At 37.1% G+C, this 23,798-nt stretch overlaps 3 protein-coding genes across 9 annotated transcripts in view; 1 reads left to right on the plus strand and 2 right to left on the minus strand.

Annotated features, from left to right (window-relative positions):
• The window catches only part of Hasp (Hig-anchoring scaffold protein), a 95,193-nt gene extending 75,235 nt beyond the window's left edge, over nt 1-19,958 (minus strand). For 2 of the 6 annotated variants that reach the window (XM_089852554.1, XM_089852550.1), the window contains exon 1: nt 634-6,056. In XM_089852554.1, coding sequence (XP_089708680.1) covers nt 634-763 — 130 coding nt within the window. In that variant the 5' untranslated portion in view covers nt 764-6,056. Of the gene's footprint in view, nt 1-633; nt 6,057-9,472; nt 9,600-19,293; nt 19,476-19,554 lie in introns of those variants that run through there. The other 4 variants (XM_089852557.1, XM_089852553.1, XM_089852552.1 and 1 more) reach the window with 4 other exon arrangements.
• LOC149623545 (heme-binding protein 1-like) lies at nt 14,673-16,440 on the minus strand. The gene is made up of 4 exons (XM_089852435.1): nt 16,048-16,440; nt 15,655-15,859; nt 15,387-15,564; nt 14,673-15,245 (listed from the first exon to the last, which is right to left on the minus strand). The coding sequence occupies exons 1-4, from the start codon at nt 16,093-16,095 to the stop codon at nt 15,041-15,043; spliced, it is 636 nt and encodes a 211-aa protein (XP_089708561.1). The 5' UTR covers nt 16,096-16,440; the 3' UTR covers nt 14,673-15,040.
• Nucleotides 19,959-20,592: 634 nt separating the features above from the next.
• Uch-L5 (ubiquitin carboxy-terminal hydrolase L5) lies at nt 20,593-23,570 on the plus strand. Of its 2 annotated transcripts, none has more exons than XM_089852570.1 (9): nt 20,593-20,750; nt 20,812-20,917; nt 20,979-21,042; nt 21,110-21,215; nt 21,313-21,438; nt 22,086-22,345; nt 22,414-22,615; nt 23,207-23,305; nt 23,377-23,570. In XM_089852570.1, exons 2-9 carry the CDS (start codon nt 20,845-20,847, stop codon nt 23,437-23,439), a joined length of 993 nt encoding a protein of 330 aa, XP_089708696.1. In that variant the 5' UTR covers nt 20,593-20,750; nt 20,812-20,844; the 3' UTR covers nt 23,440-23,570. The 2 variants fall into 2 exon arrangements, with proteins under 2 accessions (XP_089708696.1, XP_089708697.1); XM_089852571.1 differs by having other exon boundaries at nt 20,597-20,750; nt 20,803-20,917.
• Nucleotides 23,571-23,798: the final 228 nt, after the last annotated feature.

Consider the following 23,798-nt stretch of genomic DNA (forward strand, 5'->3'; position numbering starts at 1 on the left):
TTCGTTTGCGGTAGTAACTCGGTGACATATATTAAAAGCTTTGAATTCCATACTAGCTACTCGCGTGTTTAACTTTAATATGTTTAACCTTTGACCTTACGCTTATTAAAAATGTTTTCAGATCAAAAGTAATAAACAGTAAAGTTATTTTCTCACTCAAAGAGAAAAAATAGGTCATTTTTAGGCCTAGAAACAATTATTTTTTGTGAGAATGATAAAAAAAAAATTTGTTCCTCTTCCGATTGCCTGGATATATGACCATTTAATACGCCAGTAATTAGGGGTATTAATCAAGCGAGATAATTGAATTGTCAGAATCAGATTTAGGAACAAAAAAGTCACCTTCTTTTGTACCTAAATCCATGGAGACGATAATTAATAACTTCTTTCTGACGAATATATTTTCGAAACTTCTACACGAGGAAAACGCTATACCCGATCAAATTATAAAAATCCTCATCGGATAAGCAATTTATCTCCACCCAAAATGAAACCCTCCCTTTAAATAAAAAAAGCTAAAAAACTTTGAATACCGATAACTTTATTAAACTAAAAATAAAACCCCACCAACAAGAAATTTAAAAATACCAGACAAACAGAGAACATTCGAGAAGTCGAAAACGAATGCCTTACCGGTAACAAAATGAAAGAGAACATTGAGTACCATCAAAAGCGCAACGGTAGACCTGAGATTCAAAGTAAAAAACTGAATGTCCGAAGAATAGTGGTCGGTGGCCAGCGGAAGGCGAGTAGTTCTGGCCATTTAGTCAAAGTCTTTGTTAAGTTAAAGAGCGAATGGATGAAAGTAACGGGAAGCGAGAGAGAGTCTCGCGGACCCAACAAGAACGCTTGACCGGACAGTTGAACAGCGCGCCGGCAAATAACCCAACTGGATCCCAAGAACTACGCGAGAGTTTTTAAGAGCGAGAGGCCCGTTATGAGATGCAACAGGAAACAGCGAGAGAGAGAGAGGAATTGGAAGATGCGGAGCAGTATAGGGTAGTACGATGCTCCCAACAGAACTGGAGCGCTTTTCAAACAGAGGACTGCCTTGGACGCGATCGCTAAGGCTTCTGAGATACGACTCTAGCGTCGCTCCAATGACTAGCTTCTCTCTTTCCCATCTCTCATCCCACGCTTCCCTACTCATCATCAGAAGCCCATCAAAACTTACTGTAGGAATGTAAACTATAGTATAGAAGAAAAGTTCTGGTAATATTTCACGACAATGACCGCTACAATGGGGCAGTCAATATTTAAATCACGTGTGTATTGATCTACCTACAGTAAATTATTTGAAATATTAGCATTTTATTTCGATTTAGTGTGAAATCTCGCGAAGTCAGTGTAAACATCTTGTTGCGACTTCCATCCCAACATAAGAGTTTGTGATAATTCCTGATATCACATCGGCGGACTGAAACACCGATCTAAATCCCTAACTTATTTGTGTGTCTTTATTTCAATAACGAAGAATCTCCAAATGCAATCATCAATATTTTCTTTAATTACTGTATTGTCTTATCAAATCATACTTAAATCAAGATATCATTACAATAATTTTCCTTGAAACACGTCCGTTTAACTAAAGTTTCTAAGTCTTTCTTTTACAACCTCTCTCGGCAGAGTCGGTTTGCGATCTATATTGTCCGATGGTAACAAGCGCTCTTTCTCCATCAAGAGTCCAAAGCTATCTATACTCATGCTTTGCTTCTGCTAGTTTTAACACAAAGTTCAAGTTTTTACCCTTATTGTTGTTACCAAGCGAGCGCTCCCCAAAATTCGTCACTCCTAAGTTTTATGACTTAACAGAGCCAGAGGGCCTTTTAACACACTAGTAACAAAAACCATCCGTCGAACCTTTCAAATGCATTACTATAGCCTTTACAATAGTACAGTATTTCTTAGCAATTACAAGCCGTGCTCTACGACAGTTCTTATTTTGGTTTAGAGTACAATGTTATTCTTTAAAGTCTTTACATATAAAACATATCAAACATAAGTATTCACTATAAGTAAACCTTTACTTAACCTTAACTAAGCTAAATTCGGACCATAAAAACCCATAACTTCTGCTTATGGGAAAAAAGGTCCTGGGAAAACCCCAGTGGGGAAAACCATTAATTCAATTATTATTTAAGTATAAATGACCAGGCTTGTTTTGGATCGCCGGATTCAACACTCCCCGCCGAAATACATCTCTGTATTTCCTACAATTAAGCGATCCAACAACTTAGTTTGAATTGACTCAACATGCCTTCATTTGAATTTCTCATGTTTTTCTATTTAAATAACTCAACTTTACTATTTTAATTTACTTATTTCTTAACTTATTTTAAATTTCTTGAAGAGACTACATTTAAATTTACATTTCTTCATTTAAGTTTATCATTTAATTTTAATTGATTTCTGTTACTGAATTTGAAGTAACTCGACTCATTTTGTTTAGCGAAACAGCTTTTATAGGTTATTCTACATCTGTTCAAAGATTGGTTCCCCTTCTTTTACAATGAGAAGAAACCAACCTTCACCCTATGCTGGGGCAAAGCCTCTCGGTAGCGTGGGGACAAACTTCCTCAAATTTTTAGTAGGAGTTTTTAGTTAGGAGAACTAAGTATCCCACGCTCCGATCGCTACCCTTAAGTTACAAAGTTCAACCATAAATATTTTAACATGGATGTGTAAAGAGAAACTTATTGTGTTATTTTAGTCTTTTGACAATATAAGATTGCCCTCTTATTTTTTCTTTTATTTTGCTTTACTTTTAACTTTTAACAGTGCACGTGCAAGTCATTATACCCAGCTGAATCTTTCAACTGTCCTATCCAAGCTAACTAGTTTTATTACTTTGTTTTTCATGGGAACCGATCCCTTTGGTCAAAGATTATTTTTAAAGCAGTTAAAGTTATTTTTCTTACAAAATATCCAAACTTAAAACTATTTATACAGTTTTCAACATAATTAACATATTTTCAAACTACAGTTTATACATCATGCAAATTTTAGTCTTTTAGCAGTTTTTAGGTGGTAGCACTTGTAGTACCAGAGGTATAATTGAAACGTTGCTTCTGTGAGCAGTGTTCTTCCCCTTTGTTTGAGGCGGCGATGCACCTTTTTCTTTTACTCAAGAATGTTATGAGCTGACTACTGCATTACTGCAAGAACTCTTAAATATCTTTCCAAAAATTAATACTTTTTTACAGTGTTTCGTTCATAAGACCAACTAATCATCAACCTTTGTCTCAGAACGTATCAACCTTTTACTTATTTGAAACAAGTTATACTAATGAACCAAATTGTTACTTTTCAATGAAATAACTCTTAATTTGAATCAAATAACCCTTAATTTGAACTCTATTTATAAACCATTGAATTTTCTCCTTCCTCAGGGAGATACAACTCCTCTCCTTTCTCAGGGAGATACAACTCTTCTCCTTTCTCAGGGAGATACAACTCTTCTCCTTTCTCAGGGAGATACAACTCTTCTCCTTTCTCAGGGAGATACAACTCTTCTCCTTTCTCAGGGAGATACAACTCTTCTCCTTTCTCAGGGAGATACAACTTTATATGAACCTTTATGCATATTTCCCAATAAACTACTACAACGAGCCATGTCAGGTGGTCAAGGAAGTGGGAAAAGGAAGCGCCATGAAAAAAGAGGCACCAAAGAGAAAGTAGGAATGCCACCATCCACGTCGTTCATCCCTTCACACCAGGGACACTAACTTATAATATTCCCTTTAAACCACCATTTTAGTAGCACTTAAAGTGCAACGACTTTCATGTTATGGAATCACCTTATAAGTGTTACTTTTTAACCAACACAAATATATCTTTTACACTTTTTACAAATACCAACATTACCTTTTACAAATAGTAATTTACCTTTTACCAAACAACCTACTTAACGGCAATAACGATTGGACAAAGTCAGCCAGGGACTCGCGAAGGGACCACCACAAGGGAATATCCAAACTTCGGTCTGTACACCTGTTAATCACTCGTCGACGCCGTTCGAAATAAATCTTACAGCGCCGCTCGTGTCGTGAATGCACTACTAAGTCTATCGAAATCGCCAACTAATAAGCGTCGCCTTTTTCTTAGGTACGCCCCGATCAGGTCTTAAGAATGCCCATGTGCAACTCTTTTATCTTGGCTAACCCTTTTATCCATTTAGGAAAAGGTTCGTGCTCAATTAAGAGCTTTTTTTTATGTCCTTTCATGGACTTTGTCTATGTCCTTTCATGGACTTTGTTTAACGCCCGTTCTGGGACGTGGGAGGGGATACCCGGCTAGGGTATTTACTTTTTGTCGCTCTTTCTGGAACGATACTAAATTCGCCCATTCTGGGGCATCTAATTTTTTACCGTGGCCACGCCATCATACACTCTCTCTTTCACAACAAGCCAAGACCGACCTATCGGTAATAAACCCTTATACCAAGCTCAACCAGAGCATTTTTTTTAACCAGGCTCAACCAGAGCACTTTTTTAACCAAGCTCAACCAGAGCACTTTTTTAACCAAGCTCAACCAGAGCACTTTTTTAACCAAGCTCAACCAGAGCACTTTTTTTTACCAAGCTCAACCAGAGCACTTTTTTAACCAAGCTCAACCAGAGCACTTTTTTAACCAAGCTCAACCAGAGCACTTTTTTAACCAAGCTCAACCAGAGCACTTTTTTAACCAAGCTCAACCAGAGCACTTTTTTTAACCAAGCTCAACCAGAGCACTTTTTTAACCAAGCTCAACCAGAGCACTTTTTTTATCTTAGCTCAAAAACCCAGAGCACCTTTTTATCTTACGACAACTTAGTGTCAAACCTTTGTTTTCTCTTAATAAGTATTTTTCTACGAACCCAACTTCATTGCGAAGTGCGAATCAATTTTATCAACCTGAAGTTAACGGTTGTTCGTTGCTTCGACTGCATATAGTTGCATCCAACCTTGAGAAGGACCACTCCTTTAGCTTCTGTAGACTCTGATGTCTTTGGGCTGGGACTCCTTCATCCCGCTCCATATCGCTCCCCGCCGCTGGACTTCTTGCGGCACGTTCACGTTCCCTTTCGGTCTGGTATCGGCAAAAAAAGCATCCAACGTGGAGTTGACTTGGGACCACAATTTTCAAAGTTCTCGAACCAAGTCCAATTTTCACAAAATTGTCCAATTAACGTAATTTTTCCCGAGCACGTAATGAGTCCCGGGTACGTAATTAGTCCCGGGTTTCGGCACCATTTTATGTTGCGACTTCCATCCCAACATAAGAGTTTGTGATAATTCCTGATATCACATCGGCGGACTGAAACACCGATCTAAATCCCTAACTTATTTGTGTGTCTTTATTTCAATAACGAAGAATCTCCAAATGCAATCATCAATATTTTCTTTAATTACTGTATTGTCTTATCAAATCATACTTAAATCAAGATATCATTACAATAATTTTCCTTGAAACACGTCCGTTTAACTAAAGTTTCTAAGTCTTTCTTTTACAACCTCTCTCGGCAGAGTCGGTTTGCGATCTATATTGTCCGATGGTAACAAGCGCTCTTTCTCCATCAAGAGTCCAAAGCTATCTATACTCATGCTTTGCTTCTGCTAGTTTTAACACAAAGTTCAAGTTTTTACCCTTATTGTTGTTACCAAGCGAGCGCTCCCCAAAATTCGTCACTCCTAAGTTTTATGACTTAACAGAGCCAGAGGGCCTTTTAACACACTAGTAACAAAAACCATCCGTCGAACCTTTCAAATGCATTACTATAGCCTTTACAATAGTACAGTATTTCTTAGCAATTACAAGCCGTGCTCTACGACAGTTCTTATTTTGGTTTAGAGTACAATGTTATTCTTTAAAGTCTTTACATATAAAACATATCAAACATAAGTATTCACTATAAGTAAACCTTTACTTAACCTTAACTAAGCTAAATTCGGACCATAAAAACCCATAACTTCTGCTTATGGGAAAAAAGGTCCTGGGAAAACCCCAGTGGGGAAAACCATTAATTCAATTATTATTTAAGTATAAATGACCAGGCTTGTTTTGGATCGCCGGATTCAACACATCTTCCATTTAAAGAAATCTCGTGACTTATATAAAAGGAATCTCGTGAAACCGGAGGAAATTTCACGGAATCAAAGGGAACCTAGTGAAATCTGAGGAATTTCACCAGACATTAGGCAATATCTTGAGGGGGCAAGGGCAAAAGAGGCGAAATCACGAGAGAATCACAAGAAATCATGAGAGAAACGCGCGTAATCCGGTGTACCTTCCGATATTTTCATAAAATTATTTGCCCCATGGTAGCGTCAATGTGCGAATCGCTATTAAAAATTGAAAGATGTGCATTGATTAAAGGAAAAACATCTTCCGAACGGTGTCCCGAAGAACTTTAAAATTGTATCTGACAAACGCTGACAGCATTTTCTCCTATTTACGAGTCTAGACTGTACAAAACAAATATGGCAGACTGCCCCAAAGACACGTGCATTAAAATAGACGAGATAAAATCCAATGAAACCACACGACAAAGACAGACATAAAAGCTTCAAACATGGATTTTATAAACTTCCGTCATAACAGACCCTGTTCTCAAAAGATGATTCCTAACCCTTTCCTCACCTATGGGATGGCAGACAGCTTCATCATAATCATCTCTAAATTACACCAAGAGACAGCAGCCACCATGAACGAGCCATCCCTATGACAATCTCACACGTCGACCACCACCACCACCACAAGATAGGGTATATCAGCTTTTGGGCCGATGCACGCGGCTTTGCGCCATGGAGAGTTGAAGCCAAGAGTGGCCAGAGTGGGTTAGGGGGAAGGGGGGGGCGGTATATTGATATTGGAATCTCCTCACCACTATTATGATTATTGATTAATTTTGGTAGCTCCTTTAAGCGTGAAAACTAATGAGATTTCATTCAAGGATATCAAAAGCCACAGATTATTAAAAGCCGGGGAGAAGGGGCTAATACGGGCACACGTGCATGTATAATGCGTGTCAATGATAAGCAAAGCGGTTTGTGTTGTGCCAAAAATTCAGACTATAGACTGCTACAACAAAACGAGGGGTAAATCACTTCGATGTACAACATGATGCTGTTATTTATTGTGTATTTCAAAGTCTGATTTCCAAAATCGAATTATTTAAGACCTAGTTGTATTTAATGGATGAATCTTGAGAAATCAAGTTGTAATACTTGGGGATGGGATTTAAACGAAAATATCGGGAATCACGTGAAATCCGAGGAAATTTCACGGATAATATTTCCATCTCACGAAATTTGAGGCGAATCTCGTGAAATTACGGGGAATATAATAACAAATCGAGGGGAGGAAGGCGTGAAATTAATATGCAAATGTATTAACAAGAAATCATAGTAGATTCATCCAAAATCAATCCGCGTAATTAAAATTTCGGTGTTAAAATCTATAAAAATATTTGAGGGGTGAATCTCGTGAAATCCGTGACATTTTTTACGGAGGAAGAACGCGAAATGTTTAAAGGGATCTCGAGAAATCGCAGGATATTTCACGGATATTTCAATCTCACGAAATTTGAGGCGAATCTCGTGAAAGTTTGGGGAACATCGTAAAAAACACGAGGGGGGAAAGACGCGAAATCAGTTTTAAAAATAAAATCACAGGAAATCTTTAAGAATTCACCCCAAAATCGTCAGTGAACGAATTTCACAACAAAAAATAATTCAAGTGATATCCAAATTGAATTCACGCGAATACACAAAATTTCATATTCGTAGGAAGTGATTATCCCCTCGACACAGAAAGTACCGGGTCGACATAGAACATATTACCATGAGGATGTATATTATTTTTAGTAACAAACAATGAGATTTTTCTTAGGTGACTTTTCGTATAAGATTGTTTGTTTTTTTGCGGTCGCATCGACTGTCTTACAGTGTTATATATTCTATAATGAAAGGTCGCAAAATTTGTATATTTACAAAGCAATCCTTACTTTACAAACAAACTCGCCAGTTAGACAAATCACGAGCCCATAAAACAACTGCTTGGAATTTCTATTTACATACAGTTATAAGATATTTCCCTATCCCCTTTTCAACCAAAACTAAATGATATTCAAATAAACCCCCGAGTTTAGATACACGGACAAAAGGAAGGAAAGAGGGATCTTTAAGGCTTCCAAATAAACCCATTCGCTCTTTAAAATTCAAATTGAAATTGCTTTAAGTCATTAAGAAAAGGCGCAATGACTTCCGCCTTAATGAGTCGGGTCTTAGTAGGAGGTCTCCCATCTCTGGCCCGAGTTGTTTAAGTCTAGTGGGAATACGGGGTTTTCCTTATACAAACGAGAACTCACCATGGCACTAAGGAGTAGACCATTTCAATCGCAAATGGTGCGAGAAAACACTGAGATTGCGTTCGCCTTAGGCAAAGGGTCAGCTTGGTCGACAAGAGGGGCGTGGTTTTAGACGGTTTCAATTGAAGCAGTCCTAACATTTTTGTTCCCCTATAGCCCGGAGTTGAGTTGATAAAAACAAGAAACAAAATCAGAGCAAGGGACGACTAGATGTTACCATGAAGTATATATAGTAATGAAAAAGAGAAGTGTCTCGTACTTTTTGAACTAGGTCCCTAAAGATTCCAAAATACTGACGAATATTATAGGCCATTCTAGATAAGAACCCACACCCTACCGTAATGTTATTTCAATAGGTGTTGAAATTGAAAAACAAGATATTAAAAACGACCTTTCTTGATCACGTAACTTTGCAGATTTTACAGATTTAGGATTACGGGAGCGTTCAGCGCAATCTCTAAGTACGACCAACCCAAAGTAAATTACAGCCCCAGGGAAATTGAACCACTTCCTCGAAAAGTTAGCGAAGACTTCGTATCAATGTTAAGCAATAACTTGGATATCTTGGACAAGGAAGGAAGACAAAAAAAGGGCGCCAAACCCCAAGTTTATAGCGCGTGACAGAAGCACGAGCGGTGTAAATGACGCAGCCATAAAAATGGGGAGTTTGTTATGCCCACAAAAGTGAACTATAGCGGAAATACGTAGTTGCGAGAGAGCAAAGTCCGCACCCTCTCGGGACTAAACGGATGTAAAAAATTGTTTGGAGAAAATGGAGAGATCATTTAATATTTACGTGCCGAGAGCTTGCCTATTTGCAATTTCCCCTTGTTTATAACGACGTGGTCGCCGAGGATAATGGTTTCGTTCACATAAGACCCTGTTTACAAGCTAAACACAAACGTCTAGGGCTGGTATAGCGATATACCAATTAGTCATCGATTGATGTTATTCAAAATATTCTTATAAATATATCAAAAGAAATGATTATTCCTACTAATCAGCTTTCCCCCGAAAAATTTCAACACGTTGCCCGACTTCTCCCAAACAACCAAAAGCGACAATTAAACGAGTAACTTCCTCACTGGAACTAAAAATTAGTAATAAAAACAATTAAAACTTATCTCAACGTAATTTGCGACGAGTCCATTCTTGAAGTTTAATTTCTTGGCTAAATCAAGCAACAATCCGCCAAGGCCAGCTCAGCCAACTCCAAGATTCCATCACGCGTTCGAGAAGACCAAGTCGGAGCTGTAAATAAACAAATGAAAAAAATTGCATTAAAATAAGAAAATTTTACACTCGAGAAATGTTTCATAATAATCCAGATTATAAAAACCATACAGAATCCTAAAATTAATTTTTACACCGTGAGATTTGGTAACTTTGATTTAATCTAGTTCTGTTTAACAGATTATTTAAATGCAAATCATGATGAGTTTTCTCTTTTTCGCGCGCGCTCATTTCTTCCATTTCCTCTTTCAAAAATAAAAACCGCGGTCAAAAGTTTCTCCATTAAAACAGATTACAAATTATACCAAGCAATGAAGAAAAAAATGCGGGAATTTTGATTAAACGAGAAAATAATTTTAAAGGGGGTATTTACTGAAAATAAATAAGATACCTACCAGCGCCAATACGCGTCTAATTGGGTATAATTGCATATATAAAATAAATATGGCGACGTTACTGATCCATCAATGAGATAAAAATATGTTAAATCCCTCAAAAAAAAAAGGGTAGAAACACCAGCGAAGAAAATCTACCCAGTCTATATTCAAATTTCTTTTTTTTTATATAAATTGATATAAACCCCATATTTTTCTTTACAGAAAATCCTTGGAAGATTCCCCCAGGGAAAGCGAGCAGCCATATTCCAATTCCCTGGATACCAAACACCCAATAGTATTGATAGCTTTAGCTCAACTTTCGAAATTCGTGGTGGTGGTGGTGGTGGTGGTGGTGGTTTTACGTATCACATAAAATGCATCAAGGACGATTGAAATTGGGAAAAATACAAGCCCTATGTACCACAAATTCATACATACGGAAACTAGGAATGTTTACCGTTTTCCTTCAGTTTTTTTTTTCAAAGTAAATTAAAGGATGGTCAGACATTTGCAAGTCCGAAATAATTGACCATTCTAGAGAAAGAAGCCCTTGAAACATTTTCATCTCTGATGGAAAAGACAATTTACTTGTTGGTCCATAAGTCTCCTATTTCGTCTATGGAATGATATCCATACCAATAGCAATGGCTCTATGGCCTACGGATTTTCAGTGAAGTTGTATTAAGCATTCCTAGTAAACGAATCTAAATCTTTGTGGTTGTTGCGTGACCTGATGCTCTATTATTACGAGACTCTGAATTCGATTCTCCATTGGAAACGTGACTGTCATATTCAGGGTACGCTAACAAACTCTGAAATACTGTAAGATATCAACCCAAGAATGGGAGTAGGCCTAACCTAACACGGCTCTGTAAACTTTCTCATTTTATCTGGGTCCTAAATAGGATGTGAGAATTTCTAAGACAGTCGCCATTGTAGAAATAAGTTAGTCGCCACAGACATCAGACCGTTCTTATTACCAGTTGACGGAATATGCCTGTCCTATCAATTCTCAGAATCACTTTATTTCGTTTAGTTCTGTTTGGGGAGCATTTTGTTTGCTTGGTTCATAGAGAAGACAGAGATACGGTGGTGGAAATGAGGACAATATTGAACCTCCACCAAAAAAAAAAGTTAATAAAGATGAGCCCTTTTCTGGGGTTTTTTGATATTTTAAGTCTTTTCCGAACCTTCTACTTTATTACAACCTTCATCTTTTTAGTTTCCCCGACCAAAAGCAAAGACAAACTTTTATTTTCTAGTTTCGTACGATTCCAATCTATTTCGAGATGGACAAGTTCGCATTTACCGTAAAATTCGCTGGTAGAGAAACAAGGTTCAAAATGGGTCAACTGGTAAAATCATATTTGGATACAGTAAAAAGGAAACGCAATAAATACGAAATAATTTTGATACAAAAGTATAGGCTCTTTTGGTATCTAATTGTTAAGATTTGTAATATTTTACGGGGTAACCGTGTATTACGTGACACCATCTGGCCAGACAAGTTAGGCAGTTCAGGACAAAGGAACTTGTATGAAATCCTTGTTACCACCTGCTTCGTGTACGATATACGTTTTTTTTCTGACGCGTGGAAAAATATTTGGTTCAACGAATCGAAAGCCGGTAAAAGAGAAACCTTGGATGTTTATAGAAAGAGAAAGACACGGTGAGCTTAAGTCCGCATGGCGTACCGCACGACTGGTCAAGCTCCGTCGCTTACGGTCAGCTTATTTCTTACCGGTTCCTCCGGAATAGGGTCGAACCATTAAACCCAACATTTCTTAATAAAGTGTCTAAGAAAAGTCTTTTCTACGGGAAGGAGAAGAAAAAAATATTGCAATTGACGTTTTCCCGGCATTTCGTGGGAAGTTAGGCTTAGGCTAGGTTGTCCCATACGTATCAAGTCCCCAGTATTAATGATTGAAAAATGTCAGCTGTTAAAGGTCGAAAAAGTGACAGCTCACCAACAACTAACAATACGATAGATTCAGCACTATGACGCTATTGGTGTAGGATGCTAATCAAAAGCGTTTATTATAAAAATATTAATTAAACAAGCCGCGTAATAAGGAAATAAGTGAGAAGACGTTAGCAAGAGGGAAATAGTAATCGATCCAGTAATGAAAGGTAATGATTTCCTGGAGAAAAAAAACCGGTAGCCTAAAGCCCGAAAAGAAGAAGAGCGAACGGACGAGCCTAACTTCCCCTTGTAAATGTTTCTTATTTTCTTTTTGGTGCTGGGCTTTTTTTTTTCTTTTCTCGGACGACTGTTGGGACAAGGAACCCCGACAAGGACCTTTCTATTAGAAGTCTTTTTCTCCTAGCGGTATCCTTGGCGTAACGCCTTCCAGTGGCACCAGTAATGACTTTGACTCGCTCGGGGTAGAAAAGCTAGGATACACCGTTAGCCTTCTAATAGAAAAATATTACTCTGTCGGTTTCTTTCTTTTTTTTATCGCCAACGGTGTTAAAGAGGAAAGGCACGTTCGCACCAAGCACAAACCCGAGGGAAGGATAGAGAGGAGTCTGGGAACATTTCTTCAATGTCTGTCCACTGGGACTAACAGGAATGCGAGAAGATATACCTAACTACGGGCTATGCAAATAAACAACTATTTCGAAAGGAGTTTGTAGTGTACAGTTGGTGCTAAGATGTCATGGATTGTGGTACATTGCAAATATTGGGTGATAGATGGTCTGGAAATTTTAACAACACTCTTTAACATGCAGACTATAGAAATGACGAACCTAGCCTCAAAGATTTTTCTACAACACAATAGTCCTGAATGACAGACGGACACACTGACTGATGATCAACGCCCACTTTATACTACTTTTGCAGGGAATTTACTCACTAAGATTTTTTCTAACCCGCGGCCATCTTGTAAAATGGAGGCCAAGAGAAAAATGTACGAAGAGGATAACTAAATTCACATTAACGAGCAGCCTAACACGGAAAACTCCAGAAACCTTTTTTTAATCAACCAATAAACCCTAAGGCCGATGTTTATGGACGTAACGCGACTCCTTATTGAAGCATTTTTCTATTTAGAAGCTTGTGAAATTGAAAACCATCTTGCAACGCAATTTCCCTTTGCTAGTAAAGGTGTTTGAAAAAGCTAGGACCAACCAAAAGAGAGAAAAAAGAATCAACTGTACCACGCAGCAACCTCTTCTCTCGTAGGACCGACCACGCAGGGACCCTCTCTTCAATATGGTAGGCGCTAGAAACGGGAAGCACGTACCACAAGCTTAAAAGTCCATTGGAAAACGAGTGGAGAATTTTTGATCGAAGACACTCAATTGAATCATCTTGGACTTCCGCTTAAAGGACGCTGGCTGCCTTCGACTTTCGAGCCGAAAATAGAAAGAAAGGGAGAGACTTCTTGACCGGCTCAATGAGTTCAAAATGACACAAAAAAAATGTAGAGGAAAAAAAAGATGGTAGGTTTAAAGTATCATCCTCACGTACAAAATTCCATCGTTTAGAAAAGGAAGGGATATGACATGGCAAAGAAAACTAAACTCGAAAAGTTTACAGAAGAGAGATGTAAGATAAGTCGAGTTTAATAAGTTCTTTTAAAATGACTCGAGCGTCTTTACTTCATCTTGAAGTAGGGAAGTATATACTGGAGTAGAAATCATGCTCTATAGCTGTAACACGAGAGGGCCCTTCCCAATGCACGGTCGTAAATTTTACCAGAAGTCCATAACCCCCTCCTGATTTTACCCATATTACCGCGATTTTATGTTGGGCATAAGCTATAGGTGCCACCTGGTTATAGCAATATTTTACACGTAACCGCGAGCTAGTAAAATATTTCCACACCGACAGGGGGTTAAACTCACTAACAGCCACGGATGAACCCCAATCATACCACTCCAGTATCAAACTTCCCTCCTACAACACTTGATAGCCTTTCAGACATTTGTTACCACGTTCAAAACTAGTTGACAATATTTATAGGTACAGTTTATAATATCTCTAATAAACCGCTTACGAACTCAATGAAATTCCGTGCGGTTCGAGGATCAACTCTAAAGGCAATCTCATTTTCTAGACTACAAAGCGCAAACATTGACTTTTGCTTGGAAAAACTTTCCCTTCTACTCCAGCCATGACATCAAAACTAAAGCCTATTAGAAGTTTCCTTTTTTTAAGAGCGGGTACGAACGTCCCTAGATGGTTAGGGACCGGTTGCCATGGAAATGCTAAATAGCCCGAGAGTGGGAACAAAAGAGTGCAAAGTTCTAAGCGAAGTGCCATTGTCCAGCGACTAATTGAGCGGCCGATCTTTTGTCAAATTGTCGAGTGGGACGAGTTCACCCCAAAAAGAATTACGCTTTGATTTCACCCCACGATATTGCACGCTTCAAGATGGCTTTGTTTCTAGCCTTTAAGGCTTTCAAATATTTACAAATCATCGCATTCAACTAGAGCAATTAAATACGAAGAATCCCGTCGTTCCAAGCAATCTGCCACCATGGAGTAATATTTAAAGAAAAACATTCTCATTACCATAAAACTACTCCACGTAAAACAGCCTTAGTACCTGACAATTAATTATAAATAACGCGCCAAGTAAGAACACCAAGGTAGCAAAATTATTTCTTCATTTACGTACTGCAACAAATTAATAAGACATCCTTAATTATTAATTTTTTTATTATTAGCATATTTTATTAAAAACTAAAATTTGATACATAAAATTTTAATTTCTTAACTTACAGAAGTGTAAAAATTGGCAAAAAAAAAAATAATAAAACTTAATTTGCAAGTTGAAATATAATTACTAATTTATTTTAAAATGGTTCGGTGGGAACTCCTAAGCTTAAACTAATTAATCTAAACTAAACTAACTAACTAAATAATAATAATAAAATGGCATAAAAAATGTTTGACGTCAAAATAAATTAATGCGAAAGAACAAAAATGAATTTAAACTACCCTAAAATAAAAACTAAACATAGGAAAAAAATGGCAATAAAATTAAATAGTTAAACCACCTTTTTAATGTAAAGGTGGGCAAAATTGTACGTTTCAGTTCTTAAATTGCGGGAATGGTTAAGGTTTCTTAATTAAAGGAGGTCATTCTTATCGAGAGACGGATTTTGTCTGACCTCTAACCAAACTTCGTTCAATCGGTTGAAAATTTGTAGTGGTGGATCATACCAGGCGGTAAAATAATGGGTCTTCTCGACCGAATGATCTTTCTTGGCGTACGCCAATAATTTTTGACTTTCTTCGATCCAATCTACTTCAGTTGGTCGACCACCAAAAGTCCTGCGTTTAAAATATTCCATTTAACCCCATCCCAACAACGATTCCACTAACAAAAAAGCTAAACCAAAAGAGTACCGGTGACCTAATAAACTTTCGACACTAGCTAGCCCTATCAAGTATCAAACCTTAAGTAAATCTCACCTAACGACGTATTTCTTAGGAGGTTCAGATTCCAAAAATAGCGCCGGATCAGATGGAAGCGGTGGGCTGCGCAAACCCGTTGGAATCAAGAAAGACATGGTGAAAACGCTTGGACAAGTAGCCCCATCACATGGTTGAATTTTCGTTCGAACTGGTGTCGTCGAGTTAACGAAGGCGGCTAAACCATCGGCGCCAAATTTTAAATTTCTTTTTCTCGAGCATGGTTCGAATACCCATCACCAAAACACCAGCCAACTAACTAACCAACCTTGCTCATTCGTTCCTTGAATGTAATAAAACAACTTCCTGTACATGGCTCTGGACGCCTCGCTTAGGGAAGGTCCTTCAATTCTGGTACTGACCCAGGTAGTAGCTGGGTATTGGCGTTCTTCGTATTCATCGTGTTTGGCAACTACTTCGTAATTTAAACACTCAACACCTCTTCTCATACAACCACCAAAACATCCGGACAGCTATAGAAATTCGTTCAACGATTACTTAAATTTCGATGACAGATAGGCGTTTGTTAAATTAGCATAAAATCATTTCAGAAAATATCCTCTAGTTAAGACGCATTTGAAATTTCTATGACGATTATCCGATATTTTCAAAAATCGATTTACCCAAAAAGTATACTAAAAAAAAAAGAACGCATATTTACCTGAGTTCCTAAAACGATTAGGAGTACTTCCACAGCTTGATATTTCATATTTAGTTTCAAACCGACGCGTTAATTCAGGAACTATATTTTAACACAACTATAGTATCTTCTCAAATTTCGACATACAAATAAATATCGACCCTCGAACGAAGTCCGCGACTTTTCGCGATCAAAGTTCCACGTTTATCTGGCTTTCTTCGACAGAACGCGATGTCTCTTTATATAGGGGATGATAAACAAGCAGCCCAGAAATGCGGGTTTCCTCCGGGATTGGCTTATTTTTTATGTTAATAAGCGAAGCGGTCATCCCAGTTCATCCAAGGAAGGAAGAGAGACAGAACCGGGGGGGAGAGAGATAATAATGACCTAGACACGTTACGTTACCGACTTTCCCCACCTTACATAACGCTATTACAGCATACCTGAGAGATGATAAGCGCGAGTCCCCCCCCCCCTCCGTCTCTTATCCTTGCGATACTTTTTTTAAGTTGGATTAAAATCTCACACCCGGTTTGCTTTGGAAGTATTCTTTGACTTGATGTTTTGAATTATTTGTTTCATTGTTGTTTCGCCCGGGTTAAAATTATAATACTCGCTTAACAGTTTTGAGTTAGGATCGCGTTCGCATTATACATTTTTAAATTTATGGGATATGTTTATGGTGTACGACTGAATAAATATGTTTTGATGAATATAATGAAGCAATGGGTGTGTGAATTTATTAAGTCTGCCAAAACTATTCAAAACAAGATATTCATGAAAGCAGAAGTAATATAAGAAACCTCCCTACTTTTGATGAAATAAATATATGGATTGTCAAGGTTGACTTATATACAGTCATCTTGAGAGCGACAAATAAACAGTAACGATTAACCATTGTGTTGGTCAACGATTAACCACTGTTTTGGTCAACGATTAACCACTGTTTTGGTCAACGATTAACCACTGTTTTGGTCAACGATTAACCACTGTTTTGGTCAACGATTAACCACTGTTTTGGTCAACGATTAACCACTGTTTTGGTCAACGATTAACCACTGTTTTGGTCAACGATTAACCGCTGTTTTGGTCAACGATTAACCACTGTTTTGGTCAACGATTAACCACTGTGTTGCTTTGTTATTAGATAAAGTTAGCTTAAGGTTCATTATTAGTAACTATTAAGCAAGGTTAGAAATAAATCAGATGTCTATGTACTTAGAAAACAATCGGTTTCCTTAATTAATCACCATGAAAAAAACGCTAGTAGTTACAGTTAAAAAACCCATGTATTTCATTTAAAATTGGGTCTGGTTTGAATCAGACTTCATTCTTAGCCCATCAGTCCTTACCCTAGCTTATAACTTGAGGCAGGCCTCCCACATGAAGAACATTAAGTCTTATCTACTCAAAACAAAATCACGCATTCTGATAGCAAAGGTAACGTTGGGTTAAAAAACCATGGCACTTTATCCTCATTTCCTATATAGTCCCGCACCTGTTTAAAAATAGATCCTCTATCTTATTTCCGTAATTGAAGCTTCTCAACTAGCATTAACCGAGCTCGAACGGGCCCGAAATTGAATAATAATAAAGACAGATCGACTACAGAACTGTTTCATATAATTTGTTTCCGTATAATTCTCAAGGGCAAGAAAAAGCCGCTATAACAACGAACCGGTCCGCGATAACCTCTCGCCAATTTATAAAGAGAAACAAAAGATGCCCTTCTTTAAAATAGTACTAATTAAGCTCTACGAGTTTATGTTAATGACCTCTTTAAAGGTTAAGTATCGCGAAATAAAGAACAAATCGAGTTCAGATTTTTCTATCTTTCTGTCCAAGCAAAAGACAAAAGTTTTTAAATCTTGCATGCGTATATTGTGATGTTGCGAAAATCACAAGAAATGTTGTCAAAAAATCCTTCGCAATTTTTAAAGATTAAAGTATCGTGATACTTTCTCTTAATATAAAACTTTTGTTTACAGCAATCTTACAAAGTGTATAATAATTATAAACCTAATGAAAGGCCGCCGAGGGCGCCTAAAATTCAAACAAAATCTAATTAATTTTGTTTTTATCGGCTAGTCTATAATACCAGCATTAAATTATGTTATTAACAATAGGTTTATACAAGTCCTAGTCTAAATATAGCCGGAACCTGACAATAACAAAAAAGAAATCGACAGAGTTCAACGCCTTCTTTCCCGGGCTCCTTGGCTGGTGGTTTTACAAATTCAAAACTACCCATTTTAGAAAAAAAAAAATCTAAATTATTACCTCACGGCTAAGCCTTTTTTTGCCATTGAAATTTGTTTTTTTTTTTTCATTTATAGACTTAACAATGGTTGTTTTTCATGTTATGACTGGGAGGAAATGAGGCTTAGTTTTTTGTTCAAGTTCATCGAACCGCGTTCAGCATATCGTTCCTGTCGGTCAGGGACAAATTAAAAAAAAAGTGACAGACTTAAAAAAAAGGGTGAAATTTTAATGAGTGAAAACCAGTTTCTAATATAAAGTCTTTCCGGTTAAATTGGTTTAATTTGATACGATATCAAGTTTATAAGTAGCTAAATCGATTTGTATTCAATGGGTCAAACACCAGTTTAACCCCCCCCCCCAGTGTTGGTCAAGTTATATAGGTTTAAAAGCTTAAATTCGCGCGATTATTTAAGGTTCAAAGCATGGCGGCAATAATGGTGGACACACACTGGTAATAGGAAAATACAGCTAAATGACTGAGATCAAGGTCACTAAATTTGCAAAAAAAAAAAAAAATCGGACTATAGGGAGCTAACAATAGGCTAGGGGAAGAGATAGTCTGACGTCACGCAGCCTCTCTCTGGTTGGCATTTTTGCACGTAGAATACCGTTTCCAACCGTTAGGGGGATGAAACTCCAGCAAGAGATAGACGGGTGTGACGTTTCAGGGTCAGAACTGTTAGCTCCCTATTGGGCTGGTATTAACGTAGGCTCTTTCCTTTACATCTACATGGTGGTATTGGTTTGGCGTATTTTGTGAAGTAAAACGCTGATCGGGCAAGACAGGTCTGACGAATGCTAGGATTGTTTTGTCTTTGAAGCAGTGAGGTTACCAAGGGTTTACAAACTTCCACCTTTTATAGATCCCAAGCCCTTGGCAGCCTGCTACCTTGATATATTCAGTAACAACCTCCCTCCCACCTTCCTGCACCCCTACAGTAGCCTACTGTTGATCTAAAATGAAGCACGGCCCTCCCTTTTCAAAATGGTTACTTAAGTACTTACGGGTTATCCATGTTGAAGAGATGACTCTCAGTTGTCACGTTGTTGATCCGAAAAAGCCACAAGTTGGTTGAGATGATACAAATTATTTGTACTTTTCAGTAGGTGTTCTATTTCCATCGTCAATTGCATCAACCATCCCTTATTTCATGTTGATTTCGCTTTCTTTTCCAAAATTTGCATCACTGTAAATAAATAATAAATTTTAAACCGAAAAAATTATTTTAATTCAAAAAATATTTCTAATTATCTGAAAATAATTACCTAATTTTGCTAAATTTCTATTCAGAATTAGTTTATCTAACTACTATTTACGCTATTCAACGTTTAATCGCAATTAAAAGCTATTTTAATTGCTTAATGCAATGGTAGATTGGAAAAATTATTTTTATTCCAAAATATTTCTAAATATCCGAAAATAATTGCCTAATTTTGCTCTATTTCTACTTATAATCAGTTAATCTAAGTGATCCAACAAATAATTGCAATTAAAACCGATTTAAATTGATTGAAATTGCTTAATTAGCTAATACGGCTACTCCGCCATCGTCGATTTCGTTAAGCCTAGTTTGAATTTTTAAAATGCGTGAATAGTTGCGCAGAGAGCTCATTTTCGTCAGCCTGCTGTTCCGAGTACTATTTCTACCACCTCCCCCCCCGTTGCTGAACTTTCCCCTTTGAACCTATTTTTTTTTTAATGTCTATTTCACCGCTTTAACTAGATAATTGTGTTACATATAATAATATAGAATAAAATATAAAACATATTGATAGACCTAAGCAAATGAATTATTAATAATTGTTACTGATTGCCAAATTCATTATTTCTCAGCAATTTTTCTTCTAAAAGTAGAGAGAATTAATTCTCTCTGCTAAAAGAAACACTTGAAAAGCACCGATTTTCGTCAAAATTATGCCTAATTTTGCCGCCTCCACAGACTCCACACAAACACTATAGAGCTATTTCAGTGGGGGAAAAATTTCGTCTGCTACGAAAATTGGGCCTGCCTTTGGCGGACCAGGGCGGCCATTTTGTGCAGATTTTCTCTATGGGCAAATAGCATTGGTGACGTAGCGGCGTAGCCATTACCAGTCTGGGAAATAGCACACTTCCTCTGGTCCAAAACCAGTTTATTAATTGCTTGGACTAGTTTTTTAATTCAAAAAGTGGGGGTTACTGGTCCTCGGGACCAGTTTATTAATTGCAAATCTATAGGAGAACAAAGGCTCGGACCACTCCGGAGACCAGTTTATTATTTAGGACACTAGGGGGGTCACTGGTCCCAAGGACTACTTTAAAAAATATCCTTATTTCCCAGACTGGCCATTACCCCCTCTGAAATAGCTCTATATTGCTAAATCTGTTGAAATCAATTCAGTTCAGTCATGGTTCAGTTTCCAGTAATTTAAAAGCTAGGCTTAGGCTTAACAATCAAATTGTGAGGCGAAAGCGTGACAAGGTAAATTTAACGCCAAATTTAAGAGCTATTATGGTTCTAAATTAAATAATAGTAATTTCAGAAGGATAGAAGTGCTTAAAAAAGTCAAATTACAATGTCAAGCGCTGGGGATTGGTGTTTGATCGAAAGTGATCCCGGGGTTTTCACAGAGTTAATAAGAGGGTTTGGTGTGTTAATTGCAATATTCTCAATTAAATCGTTTAAAAGCTAAGTCTGGATATTAATTAGGCGTTAAAGGAGTACAAGTTGAAGAACTTTACAGCCTGGACCCTGAGAGTTTTGAAAAGCTAAAGTAAACTAGCTTAATTATCACGTGACTTTTCTAAGTCTGAGGTTATAAATTTCCAGTCTTTTTCCAGGCCCGTTCATGGACTAATATTTCTATTTAAATGGTTTCCCGGAGACGAGCCTTCAGGTTCAATTGTTGCCGATAGTCGACTTGAAAAGATCTTTTTTGCTAAACAAGTATTATAACACTTTTGGAAGTCAGTTATTTATCGAAGCAATTTGCTTCATTCCTATTCAATGGTTTTTTTTTGTGTTTTTTTCTAATTTCTGAAAGGTTATCAATAATGCCTGCGCTACACAAGCCATTCTAAGTATCTTATTAAATTGTAAACACAGTGATGTAACATTAGGCGATACCTTAGGTTCATTTAAAGAATTCTGTGGCTCATTTGATGCCATGGTGAGCTTAATCAGGGTTCGTACACAACCTGGAAAAGTCAGGGAAATTGAAAATGGGCCTAAAAAGTCAAGGAAATTGAAAATGGGCCTAAAAGGTCAGGGAAATTGAAAATGGGCCTAAAAAGTCAGGGAAATTGAAAATGGGCCTAAAAAGTCAGGGAAATTGAAAATGGGCCTAAAAGGTCAGGGAAATTGAAAATGGGCCTAAAAAGTCAGGGAAAAGTCAGGGAAATTGAAAATGGGCCTAAAAAGTCAGGGAAAAATATATTGGTGGGAAATTGATAGTCTGGATAACAGTATAAGGGTGACCAAAAAAAGTGTTGTCTGAGACTTGAGCAGAACCCCAAATTCGCGGAGCTCGCTTCGCTCGCTTTGGTTATTTATGACTTACTTATGGTTAAATATAAATGAATTAATTGGCTTATCTTTATATCAATGACAACTCGTGCAAAAATGATTCGAGTGAATTTAGATTGGTTTTCATATATTTACGCCTTGTAAGTTATTGCATATGGTCTGGGAAATTTGTGGAATTTAGTCAGGGAAAACCTGGAAAAGTCAGGGAATTTCATTCCAAAAATTTTGTACGAACCCTGTTAATTAAATTCATAAACTAATATCTTAAATACTGAATAGAAATTATTTTAGATGAAAGGACTAGCAATGAGCAATTCTAACGTAATCAAAGAAGTTCATAATAGCTTCTCGAGGCAACAGATGTTTGAATTTGATTGCAAAGGGGCTAATAAAGATGATGATGTGTATCATTTTGTCGGTTATGTCCCTATTGATGGGAGATTATACGAGCTAGATGGACTAAAAGATGGTCCAATTGATTTGGGTGGAATACCATCTGGTGTGGACTGGATAGACGTTGTTAGGCCAATTATTGAGCAGAGAATTCTAAAGTAATGCAATTATTAATGCTGTTCCTAATTACTTAATAGGTTTAATTTAAATAGTGTTGAAATTTCAGATATAATGAAGGGGAAATTCACTTCAATCTCATGGCAATTATTTCTGACCGTAAAATGTTGTATCAGAAACGTTTAGAAGAACTTCATCAAAGACTAGAATCATCACCATCATCGGAATTAAGCAATTCTGAATTGCAAAATGAACTCAGTCAGTTGCATTTTTTGCTAAATGAAGAAGATAGAAAAATGAAACAATATAAGGTACAAAATGTTCAACCATTTTTGCAAACTATCTATATCTATATAAATCAAAGTCCTGACTGACTGACTGATAATCAACGCCCAGCCCAAACCGCTTACTCTAGAAGGCTGAAACTTTGCAGGAACGTTACTCATAAGTAGTAGGCGCGTACTAAGAAAGATTTTTCCAATCCGCCGCAATCTTAAAAAATGGCGCCCAGAAATGAAAAAAATCTTCTCTATGCAACAAAGTCCGCGCGTTTCAACCGATTTCACAAATATTTAGTACACTGGTTTCCTTTAAGCTATAGACGGGCTGAATGGTCTTTCGGGTTCTATTTGTCGCCATCTTTTTAAATGGCGGCCAAAAACTTAAAAACCCTTCTTTATGGAATAATGTCCGCGTGAAAAATAATAAAAAATGCATCCCGACGGGCTGACGGGCAACGCCGAGTGCCTTCGTTCCAGGGTGCTTCAAAAATATTAGTCATCAGTAAAATCTACCCATTCTTTATATCATTTTGATGGAAGTTCTTATTATACGCGAGCGACGCCGCGGGTAACAGCTAGTTATTAATAAATTAAAATTAATCATTTCTTTTATCATTTTAGACTGAAAACATTCGCAGAAAACACAATTATCTTCCATTGATTATGGAATTATTAAAAATATTGGCTGAAGAAAAGAAACTAGTACCGCTAGTTGAAAAAGTAAACTTAATATTTTTAGGTTTTAACTTTAATTAATAATTAAGCTATTGACCCTTAATTAATTTAATTAGGCGAGAGAAAAATTACTTGAAAAGCAGAAAGAGAAAGACATGGAAGTGGATGTCAAAAACTGAGAGGAAAAGATACTTTTTATTATTATTGCTAAAAATAAAAATAAGAAAGTTTCAGAATCATTTCAAGAGATTTTTGGGTGGAAATTAATATTTGAAGAATAAATAAATAATTATGATCCCATTTTGAAAGATATTGTTTTCTTGATTTCTTTTGTCTTTTACGTTCGTAGAAAGCTATAAGGAATTAATTTTGGAAGACCACAATAGGCGCCGCTAGACACATTGAGCATTGCTTAAGTTTTGCATATTGTTATTAACAGAAGTGAGATGAGACTAGAAGTACTGAGCTAACCAAATTCTTCACTTGGCGAAAGTGAATATTCTTGATAAAACACAAACGGTTGGCCCTCTAGTGGCGG

Source organism: Phalangium opilio, unplaced genomic scaffold (genome assembly GCF_054372755.1).
Source record: "Phalangium opilio isolate 3A_F unplaced genomic scaffold, DU_Popi_V2 ptg000113l_1, whole genome shotgun sequence".
In the NCBI taxonomy this organism is placed as follows: Eukaryota; Metazoa; Arthropoda; class Arachnida; order Opiliones; family Phalangiidae; genus Phalangium; species Phalangium opilio.